The sequence below is a fragment of the Peromyscus maniculatus genome, chromosome 8 (assembly GCF_049852395.1).
Source record: "Peromyscus maniculatus bairdii isolate BWxNUB_F1_BW_parent chromosome 8, HU_Pman_BW_mat_3.1, whole genome shotgun sequence".
NCBI classification, from domain to species: domain Eukaryota; kingdom Metazoa; phylum Chordata; class Mammalia; order Rodentia; family Cricetidae; genus Peromyscus; species Peromyscus maniculatus.
The window spans coordinates 84,214,096-84,232,102 of NC_134859.1; the positions used below are offsets into that span (position 1 = coordinate 84,214,096).

The following is an 18,007-nucleotide window of genomic DNA, read 5'->3' on the forward strand; positions in this document are numbered from 1 at the left end:
CCAAAACAAAACAAAACAAAAACCAGCCTTGTTATGCTTGTTATTATATTCTCTTCACATGTATAAAAATGTGATTTCCCAGGAAAACTACATAAGCTGTTTCAAATAGAATTTAAATTCTGACAATTCTCTTATCTTATAATACACATAGGTAATACTATTCCAATAGTCCCATAAACAACTAACAAACTTGCTTTTCTTTGCTTTGTTTTGTTATTTTTTGAGACAACAAGAGTCTCACCACATAGACCAGGTAGTTCTCTTGCCTCAGCCTCCAATCCCAGGATTATAGGCATGCACCACCATGCCTGGCTCATTTGAAAGTAATCGGCACTGAAGTCTCAATTGGAAGGCCGAGTCAGTCAGTCTCTGTCTCTCTCCATATACCAAATTAAAATGGAAAACAGGGCTCACCTTCATCTCCTTCTGGCGCATACGAAGCTGTGATAATGTCAATATCAGCACAATTCATCACAATCTGATTGGTTGCCTGCCTTACCTAAGAAGAAAGGAAAAACCAGCTATTATCAGAAATAGCACAAAAAATATGTTGACCTTCAACCTGGGCTAATGTTTCATGCGATTTTTTAAAACCTAGGCTGATTATTTATACAATAGTAAAAATAAGTAAGTTGTTTTAATATTTCAAAGCAACTCACATTTTCTAAATTATATTAAAAGCCATAATACATGTTTAAGTTTTTCATACTATTAAATACCTGATCAATAAATAAAATCTTTTCTATCTAAATCTTTATTTTAAAAAAATCATTTTATATTGGGAATTAGAGAGATAGCTCAGCCATTAGGAGCAGAAGGCTGGAGTTCAGTTCCCAACATCCACATCAGGAAACGATCTCTTTTTTTTTTTTTTCTCTCTCTCTCTCACACACACACACACACACACACACACACACACACACACACACACACTCTCCCTCCCTCCCTCCCTCCTAGTTGGTTATGCACGACTTTAATCAGAGCACCTAGGAGGCAGAAGCAGGAGGATTTCTGTGAGTTTGAGACCAGCCTAGTCTACACAGAGTTCCAGGACAGCCAGGACTACATAGAGAGATCCCGTCTCAAAATACAAAACAAAAACAAACAAAAACAACCTGACAGTTCTCAGCATCCACAAGGGACACCCCAGAACTACACATAATTCCAGCTCCAGGGGTAGCCAATGCCTCTAACCTCTAAGGGCACCTGTACCCATTTGCATATACCCACAAGCGCGCGCGGCTGGAGTGTGAGTACTAGCACTTGTTGCTCTTGCAGAGAACGTGGGTTCTGTTCCCAACAGCCACATAGCAGCTCACAATCATCTGTAACTCCAGTTCTAAGGGTTCTGACTTCCTCTTCTGACCTCTGCAGGCACCAGGCATGCATGTGGTGGACAGACATACATGCGAGCAAAACATCCATGCACATAAATAAATCTACAAAAGATTTTTCAAAAGTTTTTTCTTATCAAGTCCAGGTGCATGGAATCTGACAGCCTCTTCTGGCCTCCAACACACCTCCACTCACATGACAAACACTCACACATACACACACACATAAATAAAATAAAAATAACTCTGTTTACATGGTGAATTCCAGGGTAGCCAGAGCTATATAGCAAGACGCTGTCTCATTTTTTTAAATGAGTAAGTAATTTAAATAAATAAACAAATCTAAAACTAGAGACACACAAAAAACAAAACAAAAAGCCCAGAAAAGGCCAAGAGTTGACTCGGAAGGTAAAGGCACTTGCCACCAAGCCCGACAACCTGAGTTCTGCCCCAGGACCCACATGGTAGAAAGAGAATTGAATCCACAAAGGTGTCCTCTGGCTTCCAGGGCACACAGACAAATAAATAAATAAATAACCTTACAAATTAAAAAAGAGAGAGAGAGAGAGAGAGAGAGAGAGAGAGAGAGAGAGAGAGAGAGAGGGGGGGGGGAGAGAAAGAGAGAAAGTTAAGAGACATTAACTGGGGACTGCCATGATGACTCAGTGGTTAAGAGTCATCTCTTACAGAGACCCAAGTTTGGTTCCCAGCACCCACATTACAGCTCACAACCATCTGTAACTCTAGTTCCAGGGGACCTAACACCATTTTCTGACCTCTGCAGGTACCAAGCATGCACATGGTACACAGACATACATGCAGGTAAAACACTCACAAATAAAATTAAATAAATAATTGGCTGGGAAGTGGAGGCGTGTGGTGATATTATGTTCCCCAAAATATTGTTGTGCACTCTACTAAAGTTATCTGGGGTCAGAGAACAGAACAGCCACTAGATATAGAGGCCAGAAAATGGTGGTACACAGGCCTTTAATCCTAGCATTCCAGAGGCAGAGATCCGCCTGGATCTCTGTGAGTTCAAGGCCACACTGGAAACAGTCAGTCGTGGTAACAAGAGCCTTTAATCCCAGAAAGTGATGGCAGGAAGCAGAAAGGTATTTAAGGCGAGAGAACGAGGAACTAGAGCCTGGTTAAGCTTTTAGGCTTTGAGCAGCAGTTCAGCTGAGATTCATTCTGGATGAGGACTCAGAGGTTTCCAGTCTGAGGAAACAGGATCAGCTGAGAAACTGGCAAGGTGAGGTGACTGTGGCTTGTCCTGCTTCTCTTATCTTCCAGCATTCACCCTAAAATCTGGCCCCGGGTTTGTTTTTATTAATAAGACCTTCTAACAATACCTGCTACCGAGGCGCATGCCTTTAATTCCAGAACTCTGGAAGCAGAGGCAGGCGGATCTCTGTGAGTTCCAGGCCAGCCTGGTCTACAGAGTGAGTTCCAGGACAGGCTCTGAAGTACACAGAGAAACAAAAAAAAAAAACAAAAAAAAAAAACTCCACCCCAATGTATATCCAGGTTATAATCTTTAAGCTGGCTGTGAACAAGAATGTGCAATGATGCCAGGTGGTGGTGGCCCATGTCTTTAATCCCAGGAGAGGCAGCTGGATCTCTGTGAGTTTGAGGCCAGCCTGGTTTAGAGTGAGTTCCAGGACAGCGAGAGCTACAGAGAGAAACCGTGTCTTGCGAATGAATGAATGAATGAATGAATGAATGAATGAATGAATGAATGAATGAGTGAGTGAGTGTGCAATGACATAAGCAGTTTGGTGGCCAGATGTAGCAGCTCATGCTTGTAATCTCGGCATTTGGGAAGCAGAGGCAGGAGGATTGCCGTGAGTTCCTGACCCCTTTGGCTACAGTGTGAGTCCCTCTCTCAGCCCAAGCATGGCTGGCAAAATGGCTCAGTAGGAAAAGAGGCTTGTCACCAAGCTGAGTCCCTGTGAAGGGAGAGAACCAATTCCTGGGAGTTTTCTCTGACTTCATGTGCACACCAAGGAACTCAAGCGCGCTCTCTCTCGCTCGCTCTCTCTCTCTCTCTCTCTCTCTCTCTCTCTCTCTCTCTCTCTCTCTCTCTCTCTCTCTCTCTCACACACACACACACACACACACACACACACACTCAATTAAAAAATAAATCTCTGAAGAGTTGAGCTGAAGTCCAGTCCTCTGAAGAGCGGAAGCATTCTTAACCGGTGAGCCAAACCTCCAGACCCCTAAACCTTAAAACCATTTAACTGAAATTTAATTTCAAGAAAATTTTTTTAATTTTTATTTCTTTTTATGGTGTTTTGCCTGCATGTATGTCTGTGTGAGAGTGTCAGATCTTCTGGAACTGGAGTCACAGACAGTTGTGACCTGCCATGTGGGTGCTGGAAGAGTAGCCAGTGCTCTTAACCACTGAGCCATCTCTCCAGCCCCTCAAGAAAAACTGAATACGAAAATCTTTCTTACATATTACACTAGTTACATATTTTATCAGCACACTGAAGCCATGAGGGTTTCCTTGAGACTAAACTATGTTATAAAAAAAAAAAAATCATAAAATAGGGGCCAGAGAGAAGACTCAGTGGTTAAGGCCACTGGCTGTTCTTCCAGAGGTCGATGTTTACTTCCCAGCACCCACTCAGCAGCTCACAACCATCTGTAACTCCAAACCCAAGAGATCTAAACCCTCTTCTGGCCACAGGCACTGCATGTAAATGGGATACATACATGCAGGCAAAACACCTATACACATTTAAAAAATATTTTAGTCTTTAGATTTTTCTTTTACCAAAGAAACATTTCAAATGTAAAAGACACTATAACCTACCATCAATATTAACATCAATCTGTCTTATCTGTGTTAGAATAAAAAAGGGGGAGTTGGCGATTTAGCCCAGTGGTAGAGCACTTGCCTAGCAAGCACAGGGCCCTGAGTTCAGTCCTCAGATTGGAGGATGGGGGGAGTATCCTTAATCAACAGCCCAAAAATATTAAATGGAAAATTCCAAAAATTATTCCTTTTGTGGTGTTACAGCCTTATATGTGACAAGCACGCTACCATTTAGACAGATCCTCAGTCTAAACAATTCTTAAATTTTAAATTGAACACCTAAGCTCTAGGTAGTGTCTCCTGTATGTAATCGTAGCACTTGAGCAAATAAGGGAGAAAGGACTAAAATTACAGACCAACTTGGACTCTATATACAGAGACTTCAAGGTTGTCCTGAACAACACAGGCAGACCCCCTTTCTTAAAAAACAAGGCAGAGTGTTAGGGGAGCCGAAGAGATGGCTATTGGTTAAGAGCATTGGCTGTTCTTCCAGGTGCTGCCCACAACCATCTGTAACTCCAATTCCAGGGGATCTGATGCCCTCTTCTGACCTCTGTGGGCACAAGACATGCAACAGGCATGCCTACATACGGCAAAGCTATAAAAACAAGCAAAAACACTCCCCCACACAAAAACAATCTCAATAATATAAATCTAAAAATAAGTAAGAATTACTTTTTTAAAAAAATTGCAAAATTTAGCTTAAAAATCTCCTGTCCTGCCTAGGAATCTTTTGTCCAGTTTATGGAGTCTATATACCCTATTTACAGCTAGTCACTTAGAAATCCAGGTTATCAGATTGTCTGTACAGATGTATAAGTGCTTGTGTTCGACTATTATTTTACTTAACAATGGCCCAAAGGTATAAAAACAGTGATATAAATCTTGTTCTTCCATTAAAGAACAAGCTGAGCATGGTAGCACACACGTTTAACCTCAGCATGTGGGAAGCAGAGGCATGTGGATCTCTGAGTTCAAGACCAGCCTAGTCTACAGAGTTCCAGGACAGCCAGGGCTACAGAGAAACCCTGACTTGAAAACAACAACAAAAAGGAGAACAGAATAGTTCTTTTACCATGTGGTAACACTTTAAGATAGTTAGGAAGATTTAAAATATGCCACCATGATTTCAGGTATCTAAATGTGTGTGTATTTATTTGATTGTTTGTTTGATCACAATATAGCCCTTGCTGTCCTGCAACTCACGATAGAGACCACGATGTCCTGGAACTCACAGAAATTCACCTACCTCAGCCTCCACCACACCTGGATTAATCTAATTAATTTGAACTCCTTTGTAGTGTTCCATCCTATGAATAAAGCAGTTATTTATCCAGACACTTCCTAAAGAAGTTTATTTCCATTTTTAAAAAAACATTGCTTTGCTGCTTGTTTATATGTGTTACATATAAACAAAACAGTACTATAATAAACATCTTGGTTTAGAGTTTTCTTGTGCACAAGCAGAATTTTTTCAGAGAAAGAAACCTGGGGAGGGGGTCCGAGAGGAGGGATGAGGGGGATTTGTGTTTGGTATATAAAATGAATAAATGTTTGGTATATAAAATGAATAAATGTGTTTGGTATATAAAATGAATAAAAAATTTCTTAAATTAAAAAAAAGAAAGAAAAGAACCTAATGATGTGGTGGTCTATCTGGACTGCAGAGGGTGTGTGTGTGTGTGTGTGTGTGTGTGTGTGTGTAAAACATTAACAAGACTTGACAAATTCCCTCCTGAATAGCTCCAACTAACACTTCACTGCACAAAGAATAAAGAAATTCAGTACCTTCTAAACCATTTAAAAATGTCTGATAACCTGGTGAATATTAAATGGCATTCTATGGTTTTAATTATAATCTCCCAAATTACAAACTCTGATTACTGAACATCTTACATTTTCCCCCTGGAAATTTCTGGTTTAACTGTTATCCCTTGAATACAAAAAGGTCCTTAGTTCAAGATCCAACACACACACACACACACACACACACTTTTTAAAAGTTCCTGTTTCAAAATAATAATGTCACCTAGATTTAAATTTTTGTTTAAAGTAGCAATAGTCCTTCCCATTGTTTTTTATCAGAACATATCCAATCAATACCAAAACCTTTATGCCCAACTGGTCAGAGACAACAAACCTTCTGCCTATTCATAAACTGAATTAAGAAGGATAGTGGGAGCCATGATAGGGGGGCATGCCTGTAATCTCAGTACTCAGAAAGCAGAGCTGGGTCGGTAACCCACAAGGTCAAGCTCAACCAGGGCCACATAACAAGACCTTGTCTCAAAACCTGAAAAGGTGGCTGATGATGGCTCAGTACGTAAAGACTTCTGCTGCCCACCCTGACAACCTGAATCTGATCCCCAGGACCTCAACATACACACTATGGCATCCCCTACACACACACACACTAAAGAAGCACTTAACTGGAGTTTGCTCCAAAGAGTAAATTAAATTACTATTTTTCAAAGTTTGAAGCTTACGCCAACAAAACAACTGGTTTAGTTAGGGGTCTTCATCCTTATCTAAGTAACCATTTTGTCATCCATCAACACATACAGTGAATTTTCATGGCAGCCAATCATTTGATCTACCAAAGTCAAAGTTTACTACTTTACATTTGCAAATCCCATTTAGCTAACTACTACTATAACTACCTTGAAGGGGCTTACAATGTTTCTTTACTTTAGAAAGCTTTGTGTACAACATCAAATTACCAATATTTTCTCATTTCTCCTATGTTTAAGGAAATCTACCTGCTTATACTAATAAATCAAGCCATTTTTTACTTAACAGCTACTTTTTCTTTTCAGGTTACTGACACTTTTAGAAAAGTAAAAGAAGCCAGATGAACAAAAACATGTACTTTAAAAATACAACTCCATTAAACCTTTTAAATATCAGTCAGTATCACCTCACCTCCCCAAAACAGTAACACCCTAGACAGAAAGCCAACAAAGAGAACTCATAAAAACTGTGATAAGGATGCTGAAGTTCCCCACAAGTGGTAGTTTCTGGTGAGGGTAGGGATGGAAAAGGACTTAGTTTTCTTTAAGGAACTAGCCACGGGGAGTTTGACCATTTTCAAATGAGTATATGGGCAAGACAAATTGGATTTTTTTTGGCAGGGGTTGGGGGGTAGGGGAGTTGGGGGGTGTCATAAGGGTGAGGGGAGTGGACCTGGGAGAACTGGAGAGTGTGCTCAGGGTTTATGATGTGAAATTCCCAAATAACCAATAAAAATATTATGGAAAAAAAGTCAGTATTTTTTGCCCCTTATTAGAGATGTGATTAAAAAGGTAACCAAAAGCCGGACGGTGGTGGCGCACGCCTTTAATCTCAGCACTCAGGAGACAGAGGCAGGCAGGTCTCTGTGAGTTTGAGGTCAGCCTGGGCTACAGAGCAAGTTCCAGGACAGGCTCAAAAGCTACACAGAGAAACCCTGTCTCGAAAAACACCAAAAAAAAAAAAAAAAGAAAAAGAAAAAGGTAACCAAAAACAAGATAATCTACAGAAAGTGACTGAGTTAGCATTTACTGCCTGGTAAGTAGTAACCACTTAAAAGGGTATTGTGTACACGTACACACACACACACACACACACACACACACACACACACACACACACACACACCAAAGTAACTGTATTCTCATATAATTTAAAAAGCAGCATTCACCCAACAGTTTATAAATTAAATTTGAAATTTAAGAACTCTGTGTTCTATCATATAGTTTTGGGGGTACCAGCACAAATGTTCTACCCAACAAAGATAATTTAAAATATGCATGTGGGCATAGGCATGTACACTGACTACAAGACTATATAAAGTCATTTTTCCGGGGCTGGAGAGATGGCTCAGAGGTGAAGAGCACTGACTGCTTCTTCCAAAGGACCCGGGGTCAATTCCCAGCACCGACATGGCAGTTCACAACTGTCTGTAACTCAAGTTCCAGGACCCGAAACCCTCACACAGACATACATGCAGGCAAAATACCAATGTACATAAAGTAGAAATAAAAATTAAAAAAATTTAAAGTTATCTTTCCAAAAACAGCAAGGAGCTGGTGATATAGCATGTTACTTCTCATATAGCAATACCATCATGTTAGTAAATATTACCTGAGTTCTGCAATTAAAAACAAAAACACTGCCCAGCGATGGTGGCGCACACCTTTACTCCCAGCAGCTAGAGGCAGAAGCAGATGGATCTCTAGAGGTCAGCCTGGTCTACAGAGTGAGTTCCTGAACAGCCAGGGCTACACAGAGAAACCCTGTCTCGAAGAAAAAAGAAAGAAAGAAAGACCAAAAACTGAAACAAGGAAAACAAGAGGGACACAGAGATGACTTAGTAGTAAAGAGCATTTACTGCTCTTGCAGAGGACCCGAGTGTTGTTCCCAATACCCACAACCATTCATTATTCTTCCAGGGAATCTCATGCCCTCTTCCCCGCCCCCCCCCCCCAGGATTTATTTATTTATTTATTTAAGATTTATTTATTATGTATACAGTATTCTGCCTGCACACCAGAAGAGAGCACCAGATCTCATTATAGATGGTTGTGAGCCACCATGTGGTTGCTGGGACACTGAGCCATCTCTCCAGCCACACACCCCCTCATGCCCTCTCTTGACCTCCATGGGCACTAAGCACACATGTGGTGCACACAAACACATGCAAGCAAAACACTCATACACATAAAATAAGCAGATAAAAAATAAAAATAAAAAAGAGAAATAGGTTTTAATTTAAATGAATTTCAGCACTAAAACTGCCACTTTCTAACTTTAAAAAGTGAAATGCAGCCAATCAATGGTGGTGCATGTCTTTAATCCCAGCACTCAGGAGTCAGAGCCAGGCCGATCTCTGTGAGTTCGAGGCCAGCTTGGTCTACAGAGTGAGATTCAGGACAGGCACCAAAACTACACAGAGAAACCCTGTCTCGGAAAACACCAAAAAAAAAAAAAAAAAAAAAAGGGGGAAATATTTAAGTTGACCTACAAATTGTGGTGATAATAAACTAACTTTCAATTCTTCCATTTAATGCCATAAAAGAGTAGAATGCCATTTCTTTGTTTCAGCTCCAGGATTAAATCTTTGGATTTCTATACAGATTGTACTTCAAATGAACCACATAAAAGGCTGTACTAAAGCAGCGTGGTCCTTGGTAACAATTGTACAATGGAAGATTCCCAGGCGCTACAGAGGTAGCAAGCAGACACAATTTTTCCTGAAAGCTTTCTCTGCAATGAAGTAACATGCTCCATCCATCAGGCCCTTGATCTTTTGGGGAAGATGACTTTGTATTGTGTTATAATCAGATAAATAGTAAATACATCTTACATTTACTATAGTAAGACTCAATAGATTTTTCCTGACTGCCAAATCCAGATAAATTAATAAAGGAAAATGTCCAGTGATATAATCACAAACACAATCATTTGAACTTTTCCTAATAAGTGATTCCACTGCTAAAACTTTGCAGTAATTGTTGCCTTGGTGGAACAGAACTATAATTTCTCAAGTCAACGAGAAGCAAATTATCAGTCAATTCAAATTGAGCCAAGTTTTCTTACAAGTGATGTTGAAAAGAGCAAGTCAAATGAAACCAAGTAAGAACTTCTGTTTTGTTTCGTTTTTTAAGATAGTTTGTTTTGTAGCTTAGGCTGGTCTCCAACTCACTATGGTAACCCAGGCTGGCTGGAATTTGAGAACCACCTGTCTCTACCTCCAAAGAGTTGGGATTACAACATGTTACCACCACTCCCAGTCATCACATCACACACACACACACACACACACACACACACACACACACACACACACACACACAAAATATTGGCCTTTATAGTTTGTGACTACTTATAAACACAATAAAGTTAAAACTGTACATAGGCATATTATGTATCTCTAAGTAGTCAACAGTTGAGCATGGTAAGACATGGGAATGAATTTTAGTGGTATTCATGACTACCCCTACTTTTTGAGACAAAGCTCTAGCTCCTGGAACTTTCTATATGGACCAGGTTAGTCTGGAGCTCGGAGATCTGCCTGCCTCTGCCTCCCAAATGCCAGAATTAAAGGTGTGTGCCATCATACCAAGCCTTTTTTTGGGTGGGAGTGCCCAGGGTGCAGGGTCTCATGTAGCCCAGTCTAGTCTTGAATTCACTGTGCAGACAAGGATGACCTTAAACTTCTGATCCGTGCCGGGCAGTGGTGGCGCACGCCTTTAATCCCAGCACTTTGGAGGCAGAGGCAGGTGGATCTCTGTGAATCCGAGGCCAGCCTGGGCTACAAAGTGAGTTCCAGGAAAAGTACAAAGCTACACAGAGAAACCCTGTCTCGAAAAACCAAAAAAACAAACTTCTGATCCTCCTGCCTTTACTTCCCAAGCCCGGAGACCACCTGGTGGTGCTAGGGAGCCTGTGTGAGCTGGAAAAGCAAGTCTTACTTACTGAGCTGCAACCCCCGTGCTGCCTGTGACCTCTTCCAAAAACAGCATTCACAGTCTGAAGCAATAGGACCAGAGAGTAAATCTAGGTAAGTTATTTTCTATATTTCTACAACATTTCCTGATTTAAAATAAAAATTCAAAGAGATTACAAATGACCAAAAAAACCAAAACCACAGGTTCGAAATCTCTAAAATCTGGGGAACTGAGCTCAGTTAACACAACAGCTAGCAGAAAGCTCAGGTCTTTGCCACTGACTCACATACAGATTAGAATAGATTTACTTTACAACAAACACAGACTCATTTATGTAGCAAAGTTCAAAGAAGCTTCATAGATAACTGGCTACTTAAGACCACATTTATCCAAGTTGTATTAGACATTGATAATCTAGAACCAGAAAGTTAAACTTTAAAAAAAAAAAAAAAAAAAAAAAGCTTGTACACAATGCCAGAATAGATAATACAAAGTTCATACACTAAAGCTCACACCACTTACTGAGAAGAGAATCCGTCACTCTCACTTCATTTTTAAGCTCAAACAAGCTTGCCTGACTCATTCCATAGACTTCTCCAGCTCAAGCTCAGTGAAACAAGAGAGGACAAGGTGCACACCAGGCATTGTGACAAGACACAGTCCACAGCGAGAAGCAATGTGCCCGAGAGGAGGGAACACACAAGCAAGTTTAAAGGACAGGCACTAAGTTCATGAATCATATAGGGCACAGTTTGAGGTAACTGCTCTAAGTATTCTAGCACCAATGACATGCTCAGAGTGACCCACTATTTCAAAAAGGGAAAAGAGAAATCTAGAGTGTCAATTATAAACCTTAAACATTTCCATCCAAATCAGTGAATAAAGTTTAAATATCTCAAAGATAAGTTTGATTTATATGGAAAATTCACTACAGAATTCAATGCCAGGTGACTTCAGAGAAAAGTTCACTACATAAAAGTTCTATGCATTAAGTTCCTGCACACCCTAAATCCTAAGCATGGACTCCACTACCAAGCTGGTGTGGTTTGCTTGCTCCCGCCCCCGCTTCAGCTGAGGCCAAACCCCAAGGGCTCTACCACTGAGCTAAATCCCCAACCCCTTTTCTTTATCTATCTTTTTCTTTTGTGTGTCAGTCAGTGTGTCTGTCTCCGTCTTTCTAGACAGGGTCTTACTTTGCAGTCTGGCTGATTTGAAATTGGCCTTGACCTTGTAGTAATTAATCCTCCTGCCCCCTAAGGGTTAAAATTACAAACATGAGCCACGAGGCCCAGTTTAGTGCCTTACATTTCTTATTTTATAGATACACTGTTTAAAAGCTGAACATAGAATGTGAGCAAATTCCTTATTACCCACTGTGGGGGTTTGAATAGAATGGCCCCCTAGACTCATGTGTTTGAATGCTTGGCCCATAGGAAATAGGCACCATTAGGAGGTGTGGCCTTGTTAAAGTGGGTGTGGCTTTGTTGGAGGAGGTGTGTCACTGGGGGAGGGCTTTGAGGTTTCAGAAGCTCAAGCCAGGCCTAGTGTGGCATTCTCTTCCTGCTGCCTTAGGAACTAGATCCTTCTCCAGTACCATGTCTGCCTGAGTGCTACCATGTCATGCCACCAGCCATGACAACAATGGACTACACCTCTGAACTGTAAGCCAGCCCTATTGATGTAACCAACCGTCTTATTAAGTAAGAAACACAGAAACAATGTAAAAGAGAAAGCCAAGAGGTCAGAGCTCAGAGCTAAAATCTCACCCTTCCTCCTGCTGTCCCAGCTTCGTGAAAGAGAGCTACTTCCTGTCTGTAAGTCGATTTTCCAGTCATTCTGCCTTCTCATTGGTTGTAAACCCAAACACGTGACTGCCTCGTCACTGTCTGAATGTACAGCCCCCTAGGTCTTAAAGGCATATGTCTCCAATGCTGGCTGTATCCCTGAACACACAGAGATCTATGGGATTAAAGGCGTGTGCCACCACCGCCACACTCTTGCTATGGCTCTAATAGCTCTGACCCCTGGGCAACTTTATTTATTAACATACAATCAAAATCACATTTCAGTACAATTAGATTACCACCACACAGCCCCAATTAAATGTTTTCCTTTGCCCGGCAGTGGTAGCAAACACATTTAATTCAGGTACTTGGAAGGCAGCGGGAGGCCCATCTCTGTGAGTTTGAGGCCAGCCTGGTCTACAAAGCTAGTTATAAGACAGCCAGGGCTACACAGAGAAATTCTGTCTGGAAAACAAAACAAAACAAACAAACAGATTTCCTTTCTAAGAGTCGCTGTAATCATGGTGTCTCTTCACAGCAACAGAAACCCTAACTAAGACACCCACCTTCTAAACTTTATTTGCTGGGCATTGAACACAAATCCTTGAAGCATGCATTCTTACCATTAAGCTACACCTTTAACACCACAAATTTAAGACCAATTAATGAGCTAACATAATGCTAGCATATTATTAATTTCGCCCATTTTCTAAAGTAACTAAAAACTGTCACCCATGATTATGGAAAAAATAAGGAAAACTTGGGCATAAATTTTCATAACACATGGTTAACAATAACATCTACTTAGATGGCAAGCTTTTAGCCTGCCAAACCAACGCCGGTGTCTGTAACTCTCCTCTTACTGCCAATGCAGTCATCTGCAACATGGGTATTTTGTTGGTAGAACTCAGAGACTTTATAGTACATTCTGATTTCTGGGCTGATACAGAGAGAGTATCCAACTCTTTTTTGTTGTTTGGGGTTTTTTTGTTTGTTTGTTTGTTTTCCAAGACAGAGTTTCTCTGTGTAGCCTTGGCTGTCCTGGAACTCACTCTGTAGACCAGGCTGGCCTGGAACTCACAGAGACACCCCTGCTTCTCAAGTGCTGGGATTAAAGGCATGTGCCACCACTGCCCAGCCTGAGAGTGTCCAACTCTTAAGAATTCCAACCTCAGGCTAGAGAGATAGCTCAGAGGTTAAAAGTACTAGCTGTTCTTCCAGAGGTCCTGAGTTCAATTCCAAGCACCCACATGGTGGCTCATAACCATCTATAATGATATAATGAGATCTGGAGCCCTCTTCTGGCTTGCAGACATACATGCAGGCAGAACACTGTATACGTAATAAATTTTTTAAAAATATGAAAATAAAAGAAAGAGAGAAAGAAAGAAAGAAAGAAAGAAAGAAAGAAAGAAAGAAAGAAAGAAAGAAAGAAAGAAGGAAGGAAGGAAGGAAGGAAGGAAGGAAGGAAGGAAGGAAGGAAAGAAAGAAAGAAAGAAAGAAAGAAAGAAAGAAAGAAAGAAAGGAAGAAAGAAAGAAAGAATCCCAGCCACTCAACCAAGGACTGCAGTCACACTCACACACTCACACACGCCTAGAATACAATTTAATTAATAATCAATATGGCAGAAGATTAGATTTTGAAATTTCTGCAGACATCTATTTTTTTAATTAATTTATTTTTCTATTATCAGCTTGATACAGTACACATTCTTATACTAATAATGAAATGTTTCACTGAGGCTTGCAGACATCTATTGATTCAACACATCCAATATAAAAGTGGAAATGAAGGCTGGAGAGATGGTTCTATGGTTAAGAGCACTGGCTGTTCTTCCAGAGGACTTGGATTCAACTCCCAGCACCCACATGGCAGCTCACAAGTGTCTGTAACTCCAGTTCCAGGGGACCTGACACCCATGGCAAAACTTCAATGTACATTAAAAAAAGAAAAAAAAAAGTTACCTATAAAAGTGAATTATAGGCCTAAAAATCTCTCCAGGCCCATAAGACATTTTCAGGGCCTGCTGAAACTGAGCAGTGGCTCGTGCTTTTATAATCCTAGTGCTCCCTAGGCAGAAGGGCTGATGAGCTTTTGAGGGTAGCAAGGAATGCACATGGAGTGCCAAGTCAGGCTGAGCCACAAAGACCGACCTCATTTCAAAAGACCACAATCAGGGCTGGAGAAATGCTCAGAGGTTGGGAGCACTGGCTCTTCCAGAGGTCCTGAGTTCAATTTTTGCAACCACATGGTGGCTCACAACCATCTGTAATGAGATCTGGCGCCCTCTTCTGGCTTGCAGGCATACATGCAGACAGAACGTGTATAGAATTAATAAATAAATAAATCTTAAAAAACAAAAACAAAAAACCCCACGACAATCAGAAGAGGTGTCTCTGAGCCAGGAGGTGGTGGCACACACCTTTAATCCTAGCACTAGGGAGGCAAAGGCACGTGGGTCTTGAGTTCTAGGCCAGTCTGATCTACACAGAGAGTTCCAGGACGACCAGGGCTACACAGAGAAACCCTGTCTAGGGAAAAAAAAAAAAAAAAGTAAAAGAAAGAAAGAAGAGTCATCTATGTAAAATATAATTTATTATTACTGTTATTATTATTATTATTATTTTGTTTTTCAATTAAGGATTTCTCTGTGTAGCCTTGGCTGTCCTGGAATTAGTTCTGTAGCCCAGGCTGGCTTTGAACTCACAGAAATCTGCCTGGCTCTTCCTCCCTAGTGCTGGGATTAAACAAAAATTATAAAAGACAATTTTTACATCATTACACATTGTCTAATCTTTTTCACTTTTCACAGTAGTCAAATACCTGAGGCCAGGTTAAAAATCCACCAAGTTTCTAATATGTAACCTGTACCAATACTCTGCCATAAAATTTTGCAACTCTAAACAACTAAGGCAACCAAGCAACTTGCCATATTCTATGATATGATATATCAACTGTTAAGAAAGTAACCTAACTGGGCAGTGGTGGCGCACGCTTTTAATCCCAGCACTCGGAAGGCAGAGGCAGGCGGATCTCTGTGAGTTCAAAGCCAGCCTGGGCTACAGAGTCAGTTCCAGGAAAGGCGCAAAGCTATAGAGAAACCCTGTCTCAAAAAAAAATTTTAAAAAAAAAGTAATCTAATGTCATTATTCAATCTAAAGCTTAGAATGTTTTAAATTTCCACAATGAAACCACCTAATGCTACAACTTAAACATATAGCTTCAATTTGTGGATCCAGTTGCTTTAACTACTGTTAAAGTCACTTAGACTTCCAAAGGGACAACTAAAAAGTCCATTCATCCCTTAGTCAACTCGTTAAGATTCACTAGCACCCCATCTTTGTGTTGCCACCTAGCCTGAAAAGAACTGGGGGCAGGGGGGCTTGAAGGCCAAGACGACGGCTCAGTGGATAGCTGCATTTGCTGCCAAGACTCTTGAGTTTGATCCCAGAGCCCCACATAGTGAACAGACAGAACTAACTCCCACAAGTTGCCCAATGACCTCTACAGGCATGCCTTGGCACCCAAGTGCGCACACAGACGCATGCACTCACGGGTAAACACACAAAACAAATAAATGAGGGAAGTGTTTTGTTAATTCTTTGTAAAAGATCCAGCCAGGCGGTGGTGGCACACAGTCTTTAATCCCAGCACTGGGGAAGCAGAGCCAGGAGGATCTCTGTGAGTTCAAGGCCAGCCTGGTCTACAGAGTTTGTTCCAGGACAGGCTCCAAAGCTACACAGAGAAACTCTGTCTCGAAACCCCCTCCAAAAAGAAAAAAAAAAAGATCCACTCATTTCCTCATGGCAAATTCACCAACCAGGCAAATATAATGGTGTGCGCCTAAAATCTACTCTGGACGTTGAGGTATGAGATGGTGAGTTCAAGGCCAGCCTGGGCAACTAGCTCTTCATCTCAAAGAAAATTACTAAATCCTGCTGATGGCGAACATCTAACCTTGTGCTTCCCAATGGCAGAACCAATCTTCCACATATTTTCATCTCTTTAGAGAGGTAGCATCCGGGTAAAAGTAATTGACATGGGAGCTAAACAACCTGAGTAAGAACCCAAGATCCCACGTCGAGAGATCAAAGACGCCAAGTGTTTTCCTCTAACCATACATACCATAGCACCCACACATGCCCACTCACTCACACACGCTGTTTTAAAGGGGAGGGGGTCAAAATAAGCATGTTGCTGCTCGCTGTTCTAACACCAGTAAAATTCACTTAATAACCAGTAAACAAATCGTACTATTTTTCCTCAAGTTTCTTCATTCAATATGTACACCTTCCAGAATTACAAACTCCAGTCAACTTTCTCAATGTTAGTCTTTTCACACAGTTCGCACTCATCCAAGGCTAGGTCCTTTTCCAAAGGTCTGCCAAGCCACAAGACACTCTACTTCGATCTGCCCCTGCCAATACCTATCAAACTGAAGCCACTTGGCATAAACCAGAGTTTCCTAAATAACACTTTCAAATCCTAATTTAGACCCAACATGCACACATCCTGATTTTATATGTGTGTGTATGTGTATGTATGTGTGTGTGTGTGTGTCTGTGTGTGTGTCTGTGTGTATTTTTTTTCTGGAGCTGAATCCCTAATCCTGAGCTAAAAATCCCTAACCACTGATTTATATTCTTAATAGAAAAATTGTAGATCATCTCACTTTCACAAAAAGGCCTTTTGATGCTGCCAGCACCTACGGCCTTCAAGCTTCAAACCAATGCCCCAAATCTAACAGTATATATTTTTTTAACAATTAATTATGTATTTACTTTATTCTATGTGCATTGGTGTTTTGCCTGTATGTATGTCTGTGTGAGACTGTTGGTTCCTGGAGTTAACAGACAGTTGTGATCGGCTGTAACTGTGAGTTGTGGGTGCTGGGAATTGAAGCCGGGTCCTCTGGAAGAGCCGTAACCGCTGAGCCATCTCTCCAGCCCCTAAGAGTATACTTTTAAGTTCTGCATTTTTACACCAATTTTCAAACTGAGTATCATCCTTTCTGGGCCTTCAGTATTTCTCTCATTTCATCACAACAGATACCCGCCCTCATCTTTCAGGTTGAGGCCTACTGGCCTAGCTTCCTCCACTGCTCCTGCTCCCCCGCCCCTAGCTGGGGTAGGAAAAGAAACGGAACCAATTCTATTTCCCACCATTCCTTTCACGGATAGGCTATTAAACAGTTGGCAATTTTCATCTCCGATTTCATACAACACATCATGCACCATGGTATCTCTATCATCAATGTCCGTTGGGGACCTTTATGGGCCATCTCTACTAATGGTCTCCAAAAGCAAACGATACTGCCAGATAATGCTTCGGGGAGGAGGGAGGAGAGTATGATTCACCAAAAACTGCAAAGAAGAGTAATGGAATATTTTCACCAGGGGCAGCCTAAGACTGAGAGCCTTCTTTCAGAGGAGGGGACGGCTAAAGAACCATCGCTGCGGCGGCTATAAATCCACCGGCTTCAAAGGCCCCGAGAGCCGGGGTCCTCCCGCAGCCTCTCCGGAGGTTAGGGGAGAACAAAGTCACAGCTGCACTGTCATTTGCGGGGAAGGGGGAGGGGGGCGGATCATCCTGGAAACCCGGCCCCTGGGCAGGATCAGGCCGAGAGAACT

At 41.4% G+C, this 18,007-nt stretch overlaps 1 protein-coding gene across 5 annotated transcripts in view; it reads right to left on the reverse strand.

Annotated features, from left to right (window-relative positions):
• Npepps (aminopeptidase puromycin sensitive) overlaps positions 1–18,007 on the reverse strand; it is a 116,006-nt gene that overhangs the window by 73,718 nt on the left and 24,281 nt on the right. For all 5 annotated transcript variants that reach the window (XM_076543256.1, XM_076543254.1, XM_076543258.1 and 2 more), the window contains one exon: positions 415–499. Coding sequence is in view for 2 of the 5 variants with exons in the window: in XM_076543260.1 (XP_076399375.1) it covers positions 415–499 (85 nt within the window). In the remaining 3 variants the exon portion in view is untranslated. The remainder of the gene's footprint in view (positions 1–414; positions 500–18,007) is intronic.